The sequence below is a fragment of the Rhinatrema bivittatum genome, chromosome 9, assembly GCF_901001135.1.
Source record: "Rhinatrema bivittatum chromosome 9, aRhiBiv1.1, whole genome shotgun sequence".
In the NCBI taxonomy this organism is placed as follows: domain Eukaryota; kingdom Metazoa; phylum Chordata; class Amphibia; order Gymnophiona; family Rhinatrematidae; genus Rhinatrema; species Rhinatrema bivittatum.
In genome coordinates, this window is record NC_042623.1 from 25,759,733 (window position 1) to 25,782,191 (window position 22,459).

At 41.9% G+C, this 22,459-nt stretch overlaps 1 protein-coding gene across 5 annotated transcripts in view; it reads right to left on the bottom strand.

Annotated features, from left to right (window-relative positions):
* AHCYL2 (adenosylhomocysteinase like 2) overlaps positions 1-22,459 on the bottom strand; it is a 310,856-nt gene that overhangs the window by 31,714 nt on the left and 256,683 nt on the right. For all 5 annotated transcript variants that reach the window (XM_029616493.1, XM_029616489.1, XM_029616494.1 and 2 more), the window contains 2 exons: positions 11,298-11,392; positions 10,311-10,409 (listed from right to left, as the gene is read on the bottom strand). In XM_029616493.1, the coding sequence (XP_029472353.1) occupies positions 10,311-10,409; positions 11,298-11,392 (194 nt within the window). The remainder of the gene's footprint in view (positions 1-10,310; positions 10,410-11,297; positions 11,393-22,459) is intronic.

Here is a 22,459-nt window from a genome sequence, read left to right on the forward strand (position 1 = left end):
GAGGAATTTAAATAATCTTCTATAGAAGTCCTTTTTCCCCCACAGATGCCAATGTTTACTGCTTTACCGGTCGCAAGCTGCGTTTCACTGTACCTGTTTACCCCTTTCTCTGACAACTCCTCACCAGAAGTATCACGTTTTCTCCTGTGAGCACACAGTTTTGACTGCAACTTCATCCACTGAAAGCATTTTGCTGTATCCTCATCAGTTGATTTTCTGGGTCTCTGTCCCTCCCGACGCAGCCCATGTGGTGAAACACATTGATTGATTCGCTTTTTATAAGGATCCATGAATGTTTAGCGCTATACCAATTTTCTATTTTGGTTTATTGCCTACTTAGCATACCGCTCAACATCTCCACTCCATTATTTGCTGAATGATGTTTTATCATGTTGTTGTATATTTTTGTCTGTCATTTTATATTTGATGTACTTATCTATTTATAATATTGTATATTTGTTTTAGTTTGTTAGCAGCTAGGACTGTTTGTTTTTTTTAAGATGTAAACAAAGATATGTATACACACACAAATAAAGGCGAGCCGGTTGATATCGTATGTTTGGATTTTGATAAAGTCCACAATGAGAGACTCCTCAGGAAATTAAAAAGTCATAGGATAGGAGACAGTGACCGTTTGTAGCTTTATAATACCAGTAGTTAAAAGACAGAAAATAAAGGTTAGGACTAAATGGTCAGTTTTCCAAAAGGACATAGGTAATTAGTGGAGTGCCTTTTCCAGCTCATTTACATCCATAAATGAGCTGGAAAAGGGAACAATGAGTGAGATGATCAAATTTGTAGCTAACACAAAATTATTAAAACAGTAGCGGATTACAAGGAATTGCAGAATGATCTTGCAAGACTATGAGACTGAGCATCTGAATAGTAGATGAAATTTAATATGGAAAAATGATTAAGTACATGTGGATGTTAAGGGAATCACCAAGAAAGAAAGTGATAACTGGAGGAATGGGGGTAGGTGTGTGTGTTGGGGTGTACACGGGAGACAGGTGTGCATTTGTGTTGGGGGTGGAGGAAGAGGTAGCTGTGATGCGTGTGGAGAGGTGTATGCAATGGAGATGGGATATGCATTCTCATCCCCCTGCAGCTCCCCTCCGTCTCTCTCCCCACTGCCCCTTTCCTCCTCCACTGCATCTTCTGCAGCCCCTCCCACTACCCCAACTCCTTCCATTTTCTCCCATTACCCCTCGCCTCTCTTCTGTTCCCCTCCCCTTGCCTCTCTCCTCCTCTTCCTCATTCTCCCATTCACCACCTCCACTTACTCTGGACCTCCCTTTTCCTTCGCTTCCGAGTACCTACATCACCTCTGCACTTTATTTTGTGCTGGCAGACCTGGGAAATCCCAGCAGCTCTTCTGCTGCCATGCCTCTAGGCTTTTGTTTGTTTGTTTCCTTTGTGCTGCCGGGGTCTGGGTAAATCCCCACCCACCAGCCCTTCTGCTGCCTGCACCGCTGCTTTTCTTTCTTTGTTGTGCTGGCGGAGCCTGGAAACCCCCCCCCCTCCCCCCACCCTTTCTGGTGCTGCTACTGCACTCGCTGGTCCTGTGATGCAGACATCAGCACTCCTCCCTCACTGCCTTTAGCACCCACCCTTCCAAGCTCTGGGTGAGGTCATTACATTGTGCATGCGCAAATGGGACAATTATTACCCAGAGCCCCTAATAAAATAGAGGGATGAGTGTGGTGAAATGGGCACAGAGAGGATGCTTATTTACTCTTTCAAATAATACTAAATCAAGGGGGACACTCCATGAAACTAACAACCAGTAGATTTAAAGCAAATTGTAGAAAGGTTTTCACTCAACACACAATCAAGCAGTGGAATCTGTTGCCAGAGAACGTGGTCAAGGCAACTAGCATAGCAGTGTTTAAAAAAAAAAAGGTTTGGACAAGTTCCTGGAGGAAAAGTCCACACACTCCCTGGGAGTGAGTAAAAGAAAATAGATTTACTTTATTTATTTATTTATTTAAGGATTTATATACCGGAGGTTCCTGTATAATATACATATCACCCCGGTTTACAATGAACAGTAACTATCGCTTCAAGTTAGCGGTTTACAATGAACATGGTTAATCCAAATAACAGGAAAATATATATAATAATGTTAACAATTAAGAAGTAATAATAAATAGATAAAATAACAATTAATAAATAATGGGATCTGCCGGGTACCTGCAACAATTAATAAATTTATGGGATCTGCCGGGTACCTGCAACCTGGCTAGCCACTGTCAGAGAGAGGATGCTGGGCTTGATGGACCTTGATCTGACCCATCATGGCATTATGTTTTCATGTTCTTAGGAACAAGTATTTTTAGGATTAATGGGTTAGAAATATTCAAAATACAAGTCACTTAGGCCTTGGAATTCACAGAATTTGCAAGCAAACGTGATCACTATAAAAAATGTGATCTTCAAGGTAAGGTTCTTGAGCTTATAAGAATTAAGTGGCTTGATGTCCATGACACTAAGGAGGCTTCAAATCAAGAAAGCAGTAAATGAATCCAACAATCGGAAGTTGCATTGCAATAGGGTTTCCTTCTGCAGGTTTGTGATTAAAAAGAATACCATGCAAAACAGATACATAGAGTCTTATTTAGCTCCAAACTATTCTTTGAAACAGTTAATCAAAGACCCATCTTCCTCCATCAAAACCACCTCAACTTCTCAAAGAATGCCTGCAATGATTATGCAACCTCTTCATTAGATACAATCAATAGATTAAAAATATAAATCACTAACATCTCTCAATCAAAAGAACTGGATAAAATCATGAACAAGCTAACTGGACCACATTTGATAGAGTAACTAAACTTGAAATCAGTCAAATCATTTCTAAAATTAAGCCTGCAACACATCCACATAACCCAATCCCAGCAAACTCCTTGAAACTGACAAATGAGGTAATCACCCCAACAATAGCAACAATTATCAATCTTTCGCTCTCAGAAGTTCTGATCCCAAAGGGGCAAAACAAGCAGTGATAAAAATCAAACCTTAAGCATAAAACTGGTAGAACTAATGCTTGGAACAACTATTGTCCAATATCCAACCTATCTGTCCTCTCAAAAATAACTGAAAAAGTAGTGCTACCCCAGCAGGAAAACCACCTAAAGCACATTTTATATCCAAACCAATTTGGAATCAGAAAAAAAAAAAGAAATCGCTCAACTGAGACATTACTTATATCATTAATAGACCCTATACTATGCAGGACAATATATCTAACACCTTCTCCATCAATCCAGGTGTCCCCCAGGGTTCAGCACTATTGGCAACACTATTTAACATCTACATGCTTCCTCTATGTAAATAACTGACAGAATTAGGAATCACCTACTTCCTATATGCTGACTACATTCAGATCTACATTCCATTCGAATCATTGTTTAAAAATACAGTATCAACACTCAAAATACATGAAGGCATAACAGCAAGAACTCTCTAATCTAAACCTAACACTAGGGGAGACCAAGATGGCTGCCATATGAGACGCAGGGTTAGAGCCTTATCTCCTCGATTTACCTCTTATTCTAGCTTTTCCTGATGATATGCCTCATACGAAGCGTAAAGCCAAGCTAATGGAGACTACTACGTCTTCTACTTCTTCTGATTTAATTCAACTGAAGACTGATTGCTATTTCTCCACCATGCCATCGTTGCTGGGAGCGGGGGCCACTGTGGGTGCTGACATGGAGTGAACGCCAACCCCACTGGCCGAAGAGATCTCACTGAGCCCCGGTGCCCCAAGAACACGACTCCCCCCTGTGGATTACCTATGGCGAGTTTGGAATCATCTTCAGTCTCTTCTTTAGGAGACAGGGAAGAGACTGCTCTGGTTGGAGCAGAATTGGAGACATCGGGAATCTCTACATTGGCAGTATTATCTGCAGGAAAATATTTTGGTGAAGATTTTGCTACTTCTCCTGGCACAGAGACTCCTGTGGATACCCCCATGACAATTTCACTTGGGGATCCAAAGTTTAACATCCTACAGAGTGAAGGTAGTGCAGCTCCATCAATCCCAGTTATTGGATTATCTTTAAAAAAAAAACAAAAACCCCCCAAAAAACTATGGGAAGCCTTCCCCTGGAGAAACAGCGCTGAAAGGTGCAAGGGCGAGAGGGACTGAGCCCGGTGGAGCGTGTGAGCTGACTCCTGCCCTGCCCGACGTCATCTGGGATCGATTGCTGCGCCTATTTTAAACTGAGCGCAGTGGCACGCAGCCAAAGCCACGTGCCAAAGGGGCGCACCCCTGGGGAAGATATTGTTGGAAAGTTTTGCATTGTGATTTGATGGGGGAAAAAAAAAGGGAAATGAAGATCGCTGCATCCACACCTGTGGTAAAGGAAGTGAAGGGCCCGATGGCTCACGTCATACAAAGGGTGAGTCAAACCTTGAGAGAGGGTATCCCAGATATTTCATTTTCGTCGGGGGTTTCTGTTAGTCCCACCCAGAACCAGGTATCCAATTTGGCCTCTGGAAGTAATGGGGTTAGTGCTATAGTAACAACCCCTAACTTGTTGGAGCTAATAACAGTTAGCGACGGAGGAAATAAATCAACTGATCAGGCTTTAGTCGGTAATGTAGATGGTGGAAGTAACACAGCAATGTGTGCAAGTAATATACCTCTAGAAATAGATTTTGAAGTGACTTAGCCTGAAAATATCACCTTGGTTGATGTATAGAGAGCTGTTATGAAAATGGAGAGAAGGTTATCTCAATCCATGTCCCAATCCACTAATTTTGCCTCTGAAACTAAGAAAATACTGGAAGACCAAGGAAAACGAATAGAGCAGCTAGAGATATCAAGTGCATCCTCGGCTACGCAAGTTACCTCTCTGCAGGCAACAGGGACTACCTTTATAAAGGACACTTTGGTCATTTATAAGCAATTAGAAGGATTAGAAAATAGCATGAGAAGTAAGAATTTATGCCTCTTGAATTTTCATGTTACAAGATTACTGTCAGCACAGGAATTGTTTAAGAAATATGTGAAAGAAATACTGAGTATTCCTAATGATTTGCTTATTTCTAAAATGTACTATATCTCTAACTTTAAGAGAGCTGTGGTTGCACCTGAGGGGGGCATGGATGTCTTATCAGCTGAGAGCCCTAATTTAACATCTTTTTTTGGAGTCCTCAGTTGATGACATCCAGACAAGAGCCACTTTGATTGTGGCCTTTAGCATTGAACAGGAAAAAAAAAAAATCTAGTCCTGCAAAAATTTTTTAAAAATAAAGGCTTTTGTTTCTGCGGTCAACTAATTCAGGTGTATCCAGATGTTTCCAGGAATATGCAATTAAGAAGGAAGCAGTTATTATTGAGACAAAGAGTGTTAGCCCTTGGGACCACTTTTTTTTCTCAAATTCCCCTGCAAGTGCTTGATCACATTTCAAAAGAACAAATGTGTTTTCCTTGATCCTGTACACCTGGAAACATTTCTTGCTGATAAAGGTGGATAGGGTGGCAGCAGCTCCTATATTGGATAACGTTACTGGTTAAAAGTAAATATATCTCCTTATGTCATAGTTTGTGACTTTTGGCTTAAATCTTTCTAGTAAATTTTGGCTTCCCAATAATGTGGACTTAAAAATTGATGTTACATTTGATTATTTCTTTTATCTTACAATTGTAAGCTTGCTAAAAATATTGCAATGTAACTCAATAATTTTCTTATTTTCTTTTTCATTTGTAAAATGTATTAAGAAATTTAATAAAGTATAAAAAAAACCCCAATAAAACCTATTATAATGCTAGACAGTGTTTGGAATGTTTTGGTTTCTTTAGAGGCAGCCATAGCCTCTGACTCAAGTTTCCTTGGATACAAATCAACGGGCTTTGATGATAAAGGAATGGCTTCATCTCAAGATTTAAAATTAAAAGTAATGGAAACAAAAATTTCTTCTTGTGATAAGATCCAACAGGGACTGGTTCAATCTGAGATTAATTCATACTAAAAAACTTGAGAATAAAGAGAATTCTCTAAGAAGTTTGAATATAAGGGTTCTTAATTTTTCTATTCTTAAAATGATTTCCCCGTTTGATTTCTTTAAGAGTTATGTCTCAAATGTTCTTAAGATATCATCGAACGCCATGCCTCTTATAACAAGAGCTTATTATTTACCTCAGAATGAGGCAGAATCCTCGGCGAATATTTCTCAAGTTCAACATCTTATGAATATTACTGATATTCTGGAACATTCACAAGAAACTGAGATCATACAAAGAGAGACTATGTTGGTGACTTTCGCTTTTATGAGCGATAGGAATACTGTCCTAAGGTTTTTTCTGAGAAAGAGGTGTATTCTCTTTCATGGGAAAAAAAACATTGGATTTACCCAGATGTAACAACAACACAGGAGCGACGAAAGAAATTTCTATCCATGGGTCCCGAGGTTCTGTCATGTGGGGGACAGTATACATAACGTCATCCATGTAAATGTGTTGTGAAATATCTAGGTGCAAATTATGTTTTTTTGAACCATCACAGTTACGGGTTTTTCTGGATTTGCACACCTAGGGATCGCTTATGTAGTTCTGGCATTTATTTGAAAGTACAAGCTGTGCTCATGTTTTTTCTATATTTTTCATTGATATATCGCTCCTTTTTCTCTGTCTTGGTCTCCTATATATTGGAGGAAAATTAATTTTTTCTCTTACTCTTTTGGAGTTTGTATTTTTTGTATTATTTTCTATGTTCCTTCTTGCTGGCACAAGGTATTCTTAGGAATCCAGATTGACGAAAATGTTACAATGAAGAGACACAAATAAATTAATCACAACAGGATATGCAAAACTGTGCATCCTACATAGACTGAAACCATTACTTACCACTGAAGACTTCCATACAGTTCTACAATCGCTAATTTTCTCAAATATTGACTACTGCAACTCTCTTCTACTGGGACTCCCAACCATCCTATTAAAAGACTACAACTACTACAAAATGCAACAGCAAGACTTTTAATTGGAACCAGGAAATTTGATCACATCACACACTCGCTTATAAGCATGGCATTGGTTACCGATGCAATACCGAATATATTTCAAAGTTTTAGCACTAATTTTAAAAATCAGCCATAACAACTCAGGACCTATAGGAGTGACACTTCAATCATACACTCCACAATGAGCCCTAAGGTCCCAAAACAAAGGACTATTAACTGTACATATAATTTGGAGCACTCACCTGACACAAATAAGAGAGCGTCTGTTCTCAATAGAAGGCCCTAATCTGTGGAACTCACTACCAGAGACAATACGACTAATCCCAGAAAGAGATATTCAAACGTGAACTAAAACCTGGCTTTTTAAAAACGCTTATAATCTAACAAATTCTTTCAGAATCCTATATCAACAAGAACTTATATCAACTATCTGAATGCAGAGTTAACTAACAAGAAAAAAAAACCCAACAAGTAAAGAGGGAGAACAAAGTAGCTCATGACAACCCCTACAACCATGTAAATTTACTAAACAGAATCCCTAACCCTTTAACCTATTGCCCCCTCCCTCAGTTGAGGCGTATAAGATCACCACCCTAGAATCATATGACCCACTTGAGTTCCTTCAATGTATATATCATACCAAAATATGAATCTTATCAATGTACATGGAACCCCAAAATGTATCTTACAAAAATATGTGTTTTATTTATTTATTTAAGAGTTTTTATAGACCGTCATTAAGTTATTCACCATCATAACAGTTTACAATAGGGCACCTATATCAAAGAAAAAAAATGGGTCGTACATTACATGGGTGGTGCCATTAGTTTTACAATACGTGTTACATCGTTATGTAATGACCTAAGGATGCTCGTTACTTTTGTAAACCATTGTGATTTTCACTTGAAATGATGGTATATAAAATAACTAAATAAATACCAATTATAGTGAAGCCTACCCTAATACAGTTGATTTTTTAAGTCAGACTTCAAACGATGAAGAAAGGTACTCAAGCAGCTTGTGTGGGAAAAGAGAAAGTATCTATGGCTTTGCCCTCCCACGTGAAAGAAAACTATTTAAAACCATAAGATCTTTCTAGAAGGCTTTAAGACATTATCAGAGAAAATGAGGAATTGTATGATGTCCCTTTCAACATCCAGGCTATGGGGGCCACACACTGGATTTATGGCTGGAGTAATGCTCTCTGGTTCTGCATCTTCAGAACTGGGAAAGTTCCCCCAACCTGAGTGGTTTCCTCAGGGACAAATCCCAAAGAAAAAGGAAACAATCTCTCACAGCCAAAAGTTAACTATGAGGATCATAGTTCCTTTGTGCTGTCTATGTTTTCTTAAAAGTTTTGGCCACCAGAAAAAGATACATTTACAGACACCTCCCCCCCCCCCCACACACACAAAATGAAGGGAGAAGGTATCTGCCAATTGTCTATCTTCTGGTGCAGAAGACTGGTACTTTCCTATTCCATTCTGCCACAAACAGTTCAACCCTGGGTGTGCTCCCACTTGAGGAATATCCTCCATCCTGGGCCACTCATGGCGATCCAGGTTTTGACTGTCCGGCAAGATGTCTCTCCCTTCCACATAGATGGTTCTTAGAGTCATCCTGTGACAGATGGCCCAGTTCCACATCTTGACAAGTCCCAGACACATAAGGACCCTGCTTGTTTAGGGAGAACATAACTACCTGATTGCCTGTTTGAACTTGGACCACTTTGTTGGCCACCTGATTCCTGAAGGCCTTTAGAGCATTCAGAACTGTCCATGACTTCAGAAGGTTGATATAAAACCTTTTCTGGAGAGACAAAGGGCCATGGATGTGAATCCCTTGTAGATGAACTCCCCAGTTGCAACTGGAAGTCACACTTGTTAGGACAATTTGCTTAGAAAGAATACATAAGGGTAATACTGGAATAGGAGAAACATCAAAACACAGAGGGTGTTTTGAGCTCTTCTATGACACAAATGCTCTCCTGAAGTTCCTGAGTGGCTTGTATCATATCTATGTTGTGTTACATACCATGGGACTAAAAAACTGCAGAAATCATAAGATCCAATATTCTCAATATGGGCCAAGCTCGTGTCTGCCAACTATGAATTAATCCCTCTTATTGTAGTTACTATATTGTTGGCCAGGTTGGTGTGAAGAGGAGTAATGGCTTGAGCTGTAACATAGTAAATAATGGTAGATAAAGATGAATTGCCCATCCAGTCTACTCCATTTTCTTCCTCTCGGATTTTCTACCACTGATAGAGAAGCACATACATTTCCATACTTAAACCAACAGCTGTTATAGACACTAATTGATCCTTCTACTCAGTGGGCCTGCGATGCTGTGGAGGCAGCGTTCACAGATCCTGGGGTGGGGCGAGTCCTGGTCATAGTGCAAAAACACATAGGGGTAGATTTTCTAAATCTACGCGCGCGCGAACAAAAGTACGCCGGATTTTATAAGATACGCGTGTAGCCGGGTCGGCGCGAGAAAGGGGGTTCACATTTGTGCAACTTGCACGTGCCGAGCCCTGCGCAGGCTCGCCTAAAATGCAAAACCTGGGTTACTGGGTCGGCGCGTGCAAGGGGGTGCACATTTGTGCAACTTGCGTGCGCCGAGCCCTGCGCGCGCTGCCCGTTCCCTCCAAGGCCGCTCCAAAATTGGAGCGGCCTCTGAGGGAACTTTCCTTCTACCCCCCCGCACCGAGCCCTGCGCGCGCTGCCCGTTCCCTCAGAGGCCGCTCCAAAATTGGAGCGGCCTCTGAGGGAACTTTCCTTCTACCCCCCCGCACCTTTCCCTCCCTTCCCCTACCTAACCCACCCCCCCCCGGCCCTATCAAACCCTTCCCCCTACCTTTGTTGGCAAAGTTACACCGGCTGGAGGCAAGCGTAACTCTGTGCACGCCAGCGGGCTGCTGGCGTGCCATCACCCGACCCGGGAGCTGGTCCGGAGGCCTCGAACACGCCCCCGGGTCAGCGCCATGCCCCGCCACGCCCCGCCCCGCCCCCTTGCGAAGCCCGGGGACTTACGCGCGCCGCCAAGCCTATGCAAAATAGGCTCAGCGCGCGCAGGGGTGTTTTAAAAGGGTTACGCGCGTAACCCTTTTAAAATCCGGCTGTTAATTACCAAATACATGACCCAAGATTGCAGGGTTGCAGAAGGAGCCCTAGTACATGAACCCTAGCTGAGGACTGTTGTTGCACTGACTGGGCAGGGAGGAGATAAAATACTTCTCTCTAAGATAAACTAACAAACAGATGATTAAAAATAACATAGTATTTACAAAGTGAAAATAGCAATCTATTATCACATAACTTGGACAATATATTACCTCTGCCAGTAGCACTGCCCTCTTCCCATCTGGCCAGATCACATGGTCTACTTGAGATCTTACCCGCTCCCAAGTCAGCTCAGGGGTGCGCAGGCTCGCCTAAAATGCAATAACCTAGGTTACTAGAGCATCAGAAAAGAATCTATATTTTTATTTGCCATGGCAGTACAGGCAGTTGCTTCTGCCAACCAGGAAGTGAGTCAAGTCGCAGTGGTTTTTATTTTAAAAGAACAAGTGGACATTTTCCAAGGACAAGACAACAAGGGACTGAAAGAGCTACATACAAGCTGGAATTATTTCCAGAGGAAGAAAATCGTTGAAGTTGACAAAATGTCTTTATTGGGCAATTTTCAAATCTGTGGATTGCAGATGCAAAGTCCACAAATACTTTTCCTTGCGGCCTTTTCACTCTCAGAGATCTGCACCCTTTTTTTATTTTCAGGGTATACGTTTGCCCTGAAAAACTATACGTGCTGTTGCTTCCCCACAACCTAAGCCCATCTCCAGGCCTATCTAATTTTTCCCATAGGTGAAAGTACATGTGTTAATTTCCATACACACTTTTACCCAGCAATTTTCAGACAAATTTTTACCCAGGGAAATGGCTTTTGAAAATTGCTCTCTAAGAATTTCAAAGCACTGATGGCAGAACAGTTGCCCTGACATAACTTGTTACGGTATCAGTTCCCAGGAGGCGATGATTTTCTGTTAGTATTAGGGAGGGATTTTTTTTTTTTTTTTTTAAACACGTGTCCACCTTGCTATACATGCAGCTCTTCAAAGCAATTCTTTTGTGATTCTTCAGTTTGCTCATCTGCTGTCACTTTTATTATGTTACTATTTCAGATGCTACAATCACGAATAAAGCATGCTGTGTCTTTCCTTCACTTTAGGATTGACAAATTTCCAGAAGCTCTGGCTAACTGCACAGCTTTAAGTTTTAAGATTCATTCTATTTTCAGCAACTTTGCTCCTCCTCATTCTTACCACATCAATTTCTGTGTTGGAGTGGCCCATGTTACATACAATACAACCGTTCTTCATTCGATCTAAATGCTCCCTCATCACCACGTTTTTGTTACCTTTAAAAAAAACAAAACAGTATTTCATAAAAATGCACAGAATGCAAAACATATCCACATTCACAGCTCCTAATTAAAAAGAAAAAAATGTAAATGGAAGGCCATCAACTGAAGGCCCTGAAAACAGGCTCTGCTCATTAATTGATAGTGATCACGTGAGAAATAGGTAATTCCATGCTTAAAGAAATGTCTTGCCATCAAGCTCCTATTCTCTCTCAACAGTATTCTGGACCATGGGCAATGCGCTGCTGTTCGAGGTACAGATCAATGACTTTTCCTCTGCACTGCCCTCAAGCTCTGAAAGACTTCATGGCCACATAAGCAGCAGTTCCATTTGGTACCTGGTTTTATGTGCTTCCCCAGCATTATGTGACTGATATTTACTAGTGCTGATTAGCCAAATAAATAGCAAATTATCTGGTTAAATGTGGCCGCTAAATATCCAGCTATGTTCAGCGGCAGCCACTTGGCCAGCTAAGTAGATAGCCGGAGGGGCAGGCAAGGGGTGGATCAGGGTGGGGCTATTTATCTAGTTATCTTAACCGAGTAAGTGCCGATATTTGGACTTACTTGGTTAAATTACATAGAACAGGTCTAACTTAGCCAGGGAAGTTAAATCTGGTTAAGTAACAATTTGTAGAGAGATATTTAACAGCATAACTGTGCTGCTGAATATTTCTTTTATTTACTTATTTACTTTTATATACCGATATTCGATCGAGATATCACATCGGTTTACATATAACTGAGTGAATAGGGCATGGTCTGCCTTATTTTACATTGTAACAAGGTAACTTGTCTAAGATCTAAGGAGTGGAGTATGAATTGTAACATTTATAGTATATAAAGGTAATAGCGTTTGAAATAACAAAAATATAAATTATTAGTTTAAATAGGATATGACATTGTAAAGAGGTAATTTGTAAATTATAACATTTTTACATTGTAACGAGGTAACATATTACATTTTACATATTATTTTGTAACGAGGTAACTTGTATTGGGGCTGGAGAGAAACATTTCTGTTATGATATGATAGCATTGCTTGGGAGGGAGGAGTGGCTAGGGACCTAGTTAGAAGCTTCTGGAGGTTAGCTGTGGAGGCTTCTGAGGTGTAGGAGAGGGGGGCAGGGGTGAAGGGGGAAGAGAATGAAAGGGGGGCTGAGAGGGGATACATGCGGGGTGTGAGCAGAGGGTGTGGTGTCGGAGTAGGTGAGAGCAGGGAGGGAGGTTTATTTAAGGGTTAGTGTTGACACCGGGGAGGGAGCGAAGTATCTGGAAAGGGGGTTTCTTTTTTTTTTTTTTTTTTTTAGAGAAGTGTTGAACTCAGGGTGGGGTTAGCTATCTGGCGGGAAGGCTTTTCTGAATAGCCATTTTTGAGTTGTTTTTTTGAAGGCATGGGTGGAAGGTTCATTTCTGAGAGGGGGTGGGAGGGAGTTCCACAGTTTTGGGCCCACTACTGATATGGCTCGTTTGCGGGTGGAGGCGAGGTGTGCTGTTTTGGAGCTGGGAACGGTGAGGAGGCCAGTGTCTGAAGACCTGAGGTTTCTCTGTGTTGAGTGTGGGAGAATTGCAGTATTTAGCCAGTTCATTTCGTCGTTTATTTTTTTGTGGATGAGGGTGAGGGTTTTATATTGGATCATCTGTCTAATGGGCAGCCAGTGAAGTTCTTTTAGTGTGGGTGTGATGTGATTGCATTTTTTTATGTTTGTGATGGTCCTGGCAGTGGCGTTTTGTAGCACCTGAAGAGGTTTGATGTATGTTTCGGGGAGGCCAAGAAGTAATGTGTTGCAGTAGTCGAGTTTTGAAAAGATTATTGATTGTAGGACTGTTTGAAAATCCTGAGCGTGAAGAAGGGGTTTGAGTTTTTTTTTAGTGTTTGCAGTTTGAAGAATCCATCTTTTGTCATGTTGGAGATGTGGTGTTTGAGGTTGAGTTGGTTGTTGATAGTCACACCTAGGTATTTTGTTTGATGGTGTGAGTTGCACCCACAGGTTTTCTGTCGTGTTGTTGCTGAGGGGTGTAGCAGGGCGATCATCGGGGATATGAAGGATTTCAGTTTTGGATTGGTTGAGGCAGAGTGATAGTTGTGATAGTAGTTGAGTTATATTCGAGCTGAGTTTATTCCATCTGTCCAGGGTGTATTCAATGGATTTGTATGTCATCTGCATATACAAAATAAGCGAGGTTTGATTCTGAAAGGAAGTTGCAGAGTGGGAAGAGGTATATGTTGAATAGGGTTGAGGATAGAGAGGATCCTTGTGGGACGCCGTGTGTAAGTGGTACTTGGGAGGATTCTGATGAGTTTATCTTTACGTTGTAGGATCTGTTTGTGAGGTATGATTCAAACCATTTGATTGTAGTGTCTCGTAGTCCAATTTCTTTGAGTCTGGTGAGGAGTGTTCTGTGGTTGATGGTGTCGAAGGCGGCGGAAATGTCAAGGAGTATCAGGAGATATGACTGGCCTTGGTTGTGCCCTCTGAGGATGGTATCGGTGAGTGTGAGAAGGAGGGCTTCAGTGCTGAAAAGTTTTCTGAAGCCATGTTGTGTAGGATGTAGGATGTTATGTGATTCAAGGTGGTCCGTAAGTTGATTCTTGACTGTTTTTTGATGATTTTTGCTATGAATGGGAGGTTGGATACTGGTCTGTAGTTAGCTGGATCGGTTTTGTCGAGCTGAGGTTTTTTGATGATTGGTTTGACCACGGTGTTTTTAAGTTTGTCAGGGAAGATTCCTTGTTCGCGTGATAGGTTGATGATGTCGGTTATTGGTTTGGTGATAATCTTGCTGATTAGTTTTAGGGTTTTGATAGGGATGGGGTCTAAGGGGTGGGATGCGGGGTTGGTTTTTTTGATGATGGGTTCATTTCTGTTGATGCGACCGGGATGAAATTAGGCCATGTGGGGTTGAGTGGAAGGATTTCTGTTGTGTCAGTGTGGACTTGGGGGGGGGGGGGGGGGGGATCTTGGCTATGATGTTGTCGACTTTGTCTTTGAAGAATAGTGTTAGCTTTTCGCTGGAGATGGTGGCGGAGTTTGGCATTGAATCATTCTGGATTGGGTTGGTTAGGTCCTTGATGTAGGAGAAGAGGGTCCTGGGGTTGAATTGAAATTCATGCATTTTTTTGTGTGTAGAAGTTGCGCTTTGCTGTGTTGAGATCCGCTGTATATTTGTGAAGTAGCATTCTGTATCTGTCTTTCAGGTTTGGCATTGGGGTTCTTCTCCACATATTTTCTGTTTGTCTTAGGATTCGCTTTGAGTTTTTTAGTTCTGGTGTGTACCATGGAGATTTTTGCTTCGTAGAGGTTTTGATTTCTTTTCTTATTGTGGGGCATAGTGTTTTGGCTATATCTGCATTCATGGAGATCCAAGAGTTCGTGGCAGAGTTGGCGTCATTTAGGTTGATGGTCTTTAAAGCTTCTGGTAGTAGTTCAGCGAGGTCTTCACTGGAGCATGGTTTGGTGAATTCGATGATGTGGTTGTTTGGTTCCCATGAAGTGATTTGGAGCTGGATCTTGGCTGAATGAGGCTGAGGTCAGACCATGGGGTGGGGGTTACTGTAGGTGGGTTTGTTGTGGATATTTTGTTGTAGATGAAGAGTAAGTAAAGGGTGCGGCCAGATTTTTGGGTGGGGGTGTTGATGATTTGAGTGAAACCAATGGCAGACATAGTGGAGAGGAGGAGTTCGCTGGTGGGGGGTAGGGGGTTGGTGTCTATGTGGAGATTGAAATCTCCTAATATAATGGCAGGCTCTTGTAGGTTGATGTGGGAGGTGATGGTTTCAAATAGGGGGGAAATGTTGTGTTGTAGGAGCAATGTTTATTTGTTAGCTGGGTAAGTCTTATCCAGCTAACAAATAAACATTTTGAATTCTTGGCCCGGTACGTCTAAGAAAACCTAAAAGATAACATTGTAACATAGTAATGACAGCAGAAAAGGACCAAATGGTCCATCCAGTCTGCCCAGCAAGCTTCTTATAGTAATATCTGCCACACTTTGCAGGTTACCCCTATGTTTCTCCTAAGGCTAGCAACTGCGGCTCCGTGCAGTTATTCCCATGCCATATGATAATCCATAAAAAAAAATTACTGCTAACAATTTTTACTGAGTGACAAGTCTTTTTGAAAATTCAGACCATGCTGCTTGACGTGCTTTGCTTATGGACGGCCATAGAAGCAGTCCTGTGCATTTTTCCTTATGTCTGTGACCTGTACCCCAAACTGTAAAAGTCAGGGCCTGTGTTGGTTGCTTTTTCTGAATCCAATTCCTCTTCCTCCCCACCATCCCCCAGCCGCATCACTGTCAAAGCAGAGAGTGATGTTGCAGTTGTGTCAAAAGCATCAAGGCTTATTGGTTAAGGGTAGGAATCCCATGTCTTCTGTTAAGGGTAGTAATTGCTGCTCTGTGCAGGTTACCCCCCATGCTTATTAGTTCCCCAGAATGTAAGTCTGGGCTCTCGGTTGTCTAAATCCAATTCCCATTCTCCCCCTACCATTGAAGCTAAGAGATTTGTTGCAGTTGTATCAAAAGCATTAAGGCTTATTGGTTAAGGGCAGTAACCACTGCACCAGCAAGTTACCCCCATGCACCCTTTTCTTCATTTCCATCCTCTAGCCTTTAGGGATCCACAGTATTTATCCCATGCCCCTTTGAATTCTTTCACTGTTTTAGTCTTCACTACCTCCTCCAGAAGGACATTCCAGGCATCCACCCACCCTCTCCGAAGAAATATTTCCTGACATTGGTTCTAGGTCATCCCCTCTGGAGTTTTCACTAATTCTCCTGTTTCCTTTCTAACGGAAAAGATTCAAAATTAAAACCTTTCAGATCACCAGGCACCATTGCCCCAAGAACCCTCTCTTACTCCGTGCACATCAAGTCTTTCACCCCCCCCCCCCCCAAATCACATACAGCTCTTTTGGATTACTGCATCCCAGATGCATGACACTGCACTTCTTGGCACTGAATTCCAGCTGACACAAATCTTCGACCACTCTTCAAGCTCTCAAATCTCTTCATTTTCTCTACTCCTTCAGGCATGTCCACTCTGTTTCAGATCTTAGTATCATCAGCAAATAGACAGACTTTACCTATATCCCTTCCACAATGTCACTCACAAAGATATTGAACAGGATTGGACCCAATATCAATCCCTGTGGCACTCTTAACATGGCTCTCTCTTCATGACAGGTTCCATTTACCATTACACGCCATCTCCTATCAGTCAACCAATTGTAATCCACACCACAACCATGGCACTCACTCCCAAGCTTCCCATTTTATTTACAAGCCATTTCCTTTGTCTTGCTACACATTGCTCATCACCTTTCAATTTCACAATACCACTTCTGGCTTCCCTTCTTTCTTCTGATATATCTGAAAAACTTTCCATGGCAATCCTTAATTCTGCTTGATGTTTTGCTTTCCTGATTTTTTTTTTTGTCTCCATCAAGTTTCATCAGGAATTCTTCCTTGTGTTCTTGTTTTTTGGATCCTTTATACTTCTTAAATGCTTTTTTTTTACTGTATTTTTTCAGCCACCTCCTTTCAGGCCAATACAGAAAGAAACGCGGAAGAGCGGGCAAGCACCCGCTCTCCCGGCATGCACACAGGGACACTGGCCTGTGTGCGCAATCCAGTAAATAAAAATATGCTAATTAGGGCCCGCAGTAAAAGGAGCGGTGGCTGTCAGCGGGTTTGACAGCCGACTTTCAATTTTGCCGGCATCGGTTTTCGGACCCGCTGACAGCCACGGGTTCGGAAACTGGATGCTGGCAAAATTGAGCATCCAGTTTTCAACCCACGAGCTGATTTTAAATTTTTTTATTTTTTATTATTTTTTATTTTTGGACCTCCGACTTAATATCGCCATGATATTAAGTCGGAGGGTGTACAGAAAAGCAGTGCCAAGAGGAATTAACGCCTACCTTTGGGTAGGCGCTAATTTCTGAAAGTAAAATGTGTGGCTTGGCTGCACATTTTACTTAGTGAATTGCGCGGGAATAACTAATAGGGCCATCAACATGCATTTGCATGTTGCGGGCGCTATTAGTTTTGGGGGGGTTGGACGTGCATTTTAGACGCGCTATTACCCCTTACTGAATAAGGGGTAAAGCTAACGGGTCGAAAACGCACGTCTAACCACGGGTTAACAGTGCGCTCCGCTGAAGTGCACTGTACTGTATCGGCCTGTTTGTGAGCCAGATCAGTATCTTTTTTCTCTTATTTTTGTTACTTTTCTAACAACGATTTTTTGCCTTTGTAATAGCTCCTTTTAATTTGGCCCACTGTTCCACCTCACCTATTATCTCCCAGTCTTCTAGTTCTTCCTCCACGAATATCCCCATTTTGACAAAATCAGTATTTTTGAAATTCAAAACTCAGTTCTTCGTGTGACTTCTTTATATCTTACTTGCGATATCAAACTATATCATCTGATGATCACTGCTGCTCAGGTGGGCACCTACTCAGGCAGACATTTTTCCCATTAGTCAGCACTAGATCAAGTATCACACCCTCCCTCATGGGCTCCATTATCATTTGAGCAGAGCCCCTAGAAGGGCATCCACTATCTTTCTACTTTTTGCAGATTCTGCAGAAGGGATAATCCAAGCCATATCTGGCAGATTAAAATCTAAAACGAGCAACCAGTCTCCCTTCTTTCCCACATTTTAGATGTCTTCAACCAGATCTCTGTCCAGTTCTTCTGTTTGAGGCGGAGGTCTGTAGACCACACTGATGTAGGAAACACCATCCACTTTTTTTTTTTTTTTTTTTAATGCTTCTTCCCTACCTCACATTCCTTGTATTTCAGTTGCTTGGATATTGTTTTTGACAAAGAACTACTTATAAACCTTTTCTGTCCTCTCTATCCTTCCTTATCAAATTGTAGCCAGGGATGACTGTTTCCCGATCATGAGACTCTGTGAACCAGGTCTCTATAACAGCAACAATATCCAAGTCTGTTTCCACTATTAAGGCCTGCAGGTCTGGGATTTTATTGCCCAGACGGTGAGCATTTGTGGTCATAGTTATCCAACTTTTCTCCTTTGGTTTGCTGCTCTTCCTAATCATCTTTTATGCTATTTTGAGTTGATTTATTTTTTCTCTTCCCAATTCCTGTATTGCTTGGGGCGACATGGCAATTTCATTGGTCACCTCCTGCTACCCCCCCCCCCCCCCTAGTTTAAATGCTTAATAGATGCTCTTAATTTCCAGTCAAGCACAAAGGTAGACCATCCTTAAAGTATACCCTTTTACTGCTCCATACATGGCCCCAGCTTTCAATGTAACCACAATCATTTGCTTTACATCACGTTTTGAGCCAGACATTGAAGTTATCTATATGGCAGAGCCTTTCCTTCCCCTTTCTATGAACAGGTAATCCTTCTGAAAAGGCAATGGTCTTTGCCATGTGTAATCTTCTTCCCTAGATTTTGGACATTTTTTGTACTACAAATATATCGTGTCTAGCAAGGTCATTGGTCCCCAGATGGATAACTGATATCAGAGTTTCTTTCTTCTATAATTGCATTGACTATCTGGTTGGTATTTTTACTGGTTGAGTGTTATGATCGATGGTCTGCAGGCTAGCCCCATAGACTACCACTCTCACCTCTACTTCAGTCCAGTAGACTAGGCTGCCATTCGGCATGGTCGCGCACCAGGACCAGATGCGGCTGAGATGCTGCTGACATCTCGTGCCCAGGTGCAACCCCTTTAGGCATGCATGTTCCCTAAATTTAAAAGGACCACAGTGGGAAAGGCCCCACGGGCCCCTTTTTATGACCTCACAGACTTAGCCTCTAAAAGGTATATCTTTCTTGCTACCTGGTGGTTGGCAATAGGTCGACTACCTTAGGTAGAGCAAGTTGCCTCAGCATGTTCCTGGTCTTCATCTTGGCAGTCCCTGGTCTTCTTCTGAGTTCTTCGCCTTCAAACCGTGGTCAGTCTTCAGTCCTTCAGCAACTCCTTTGCCTGCCTATCCATCCTGTCTTCCCTCAGATGGATCTCTGGTTCTGACTTTGGCTTGCCTGATACTTGACTGTGACTTAACTCCGCCTGCCACTGACCACTGCCTGATTCTCAACCATGCTGGAATGCTGCCTACGCTGACCACTGTCTCTGTCTACGCCTATAGCCAGCCTGTCCTGGATCCTGGCCTGTGACTAGACTATCTCTACAGATCTCCACCTCATCAACAGAGGCCCATGCCTAAATCTTGCCAGCCCCGGCATCTGAGAGCTCAACCTAAGGGGAATGAGGGCTGGTATAGGTGAAGCTCCAGTTGGGCCTCTGCCACAGCCAGCTCCACCAGCTAATGGTGGGGACCTGCAGTGCTCCTCCCTACAGGTTGCGCCAACTCCACTCTGGTCCAAGGATCCACGCCTGCAACACTGAGGACCCTGGAAGGCATTTAACTATTGTGTCCCTATGTATCAATAGTTTTTCTACATAAATTTGCAGTTAGAAATATAAAACGAATATTTTCACTACAGAGCAATGTAATGTCAACAGGCTAGGCTGGCATGAGTTAATAGAAAGAAAATTGAAGAAAAAATAAAATTCTTCACCTTCAAAGACCTTTTGCAGCTTAACCATAGAAGTACCTTAAGGGGGTAGAAATGACTGCAACTTGAAGTACCCTTTATCCAAATAAAGTATTAGCCGATTGTCATTTGCAAAGTTTGGAATGTTTCCTGGAGGTATGAATGGAACTTAAAGCTGCTACTTTACATATTTCTTCAGCTGATATTTCTGCTCTCTCTGCATAAAGCTACTGATGTGGCAGAATGAACTTTCATGAAGGAAGGTAATGATTTGTTCATTTTATAATGTGCTGAAGCACAACATTTTAATTACTGGGAAACTGATGTTTTGGAAGCTGCGAGATCTCTAACTTGCACTATGAAAATAAATTGTTCTCTTTCTGAATTTATGCTCACAAACATTTCAGTGCTCCTAGCATCCAGTGAATGAAGTTGGTTTTATTTTACAGTCTAAAGTATCTGTCAAGTATAACACAGGTATTCCCAAATTGAGCTCAAATGGGGTCACATGTGCCTCAAATGGCAGCTCTCATTCAACAGTGCCACCAGCAGCAGAATTAGTAATAGACATCAGCTTGAAGCCTGTGAGCCAGCACATGTTCACAGGTCCTGCCTCCACATGAGTTTCTGTGGTAATAGTAAACCCTGCATTAAGAGGAATTGGGGCCTGTGATCTTGCACTGGATAAAGACCCCATGCTGTCTTTCATTACTAATGCCACTGCTGCTGATGGCGCTGCTGAATGACAGCTGCCATGAAGCATGTGTGAGCCATGAGAGGAGGGCTGAGCATGCACAGGCTCATGGAGATAGTCACTGCTCCTCTCTCCTAACCCATGACTGAACCTAAACAAAGAGAAAAATTGTCGCTTGTGTCATCAGCCTGTCCCCCTCTTCCCACCAGTTGTCATCCATTTGCCCAAGGCCTGAAGTAAAATGCTGCTGTTGACCTTGGCCAGAGGGATAGATTTGAGGATGGATCAGCTGAAAGTGGTTTGCTGTAGGGGGTGGGAAGAGGATTGGCTGTGGAGGGTGAAAGAGAATGACAAAATCAATTGAGGACTGTGAGAAAATGGTTAGAGAGGAACAGGTGAAGCAGGGAGGTGAAAGTGGGGATGACAAGAAACAGTGAGGAGGGAAAGAGGATGGGGTGGCAGAGAAGGGATGACAGAATATCAATTGGAGATTATAAGAAGGGCTTGGGGGTTAGTAGAGATCAGTTGGGGGTCGCAAAATGGCTGGAGATGAGAGGAGCTGAGGAATGTAAGATGTTCAACTGGAGAGAGTAAATGTTGAGGGAGAGGATGGAGGTTTAGAGAAAAGATGAGCTGGAGTGTGGGGAGGATAAGTGGAGTGACTGTTAGAGGTGTAGCCAAAACATCCCAACAGAAGGTAATTGCTACCCTGATAATTTGTTTTGATTGTCATCTAGTGTCAAGTGAATTTTTAAGTGATAAAATGGGGTCACATTGGCTAAACGTTTGGGAAGCCCTAGTCTAACAGTTCAAAAGCAAATGTCATTAATGCAGTTAAAACAGAGATATGTTATGGTAACAATTGTTTGAGCACATCTAGATATGCTGAAAAGCTAAAAAATATATACATGCACCAAATGCTGTTCTTACTTCTAACATTCATGTAATGAGAATGTTTTGCTTGAACTGGGGCAAGTTTATTTGTTAATGTTGCTCCTCAACCTCACTGGCTTGCATTAGTTATGTATATCTATTAAAAAAATTAACTGATTCTGGTTTCTAATTTTTTTCCCCCCCAAAGTCCACTAATTGAGGGATGCTTTCAACTTCTGATGTTAACTTATGCAAATAAAACAATGATTTGGGGTACTGACCAAGCGCTTATGAACCAATTCTGTCAAGTTCTGAAATTAAACTTTGCTCTGGATACCATGAGATTAAGGCATGTGTACAATGTTTCATTATTGTCCAAATGTTTGACAGTAACATTTCAAATTGTTCCATTATAGTAAGGCTCCTTTCTTCTGGAAATCATCATACCCACCTACATAACTGAAGTAGTACTAGCAAACAGGTTTGTCCTGAATGATTAGGATCTACAGAACTTTTTTATTTTTTAGCGTCGTTTGAAAACTGAATGTTACAACAATTTATTTTGTAAGAAAATGTGTATGAGTTACTGAAATGTAATATAAGTTTTTCAATTTTAATTGCTTCGAGTCTGAAGAATCTAACCCTTCTGTAGTGGAAAGCCTGAAATGCCTGCTCTATTTCATGTGAAACTGCAAATTTTGAAGGCTCTTGTAGGAAATATATTCTTGCTAACAGGACAAGCAGAAAAAAAATGGACTCTGACATCAGTAAAAATGGACATTGCCTGTTTTGTGATGGGCAAGCCAAATGCAGAGACTTTGCAGTTCTGTGTAACGGGACTAGCCTGGACAGATTTATGGACCCTTTGCTAGCTGAGCTGGCACCAAAAGAAACATAGCAGAAATAGTACCAGAAAAACATTTGGGGCCTCTATGGCTCTAAGTCCCAATC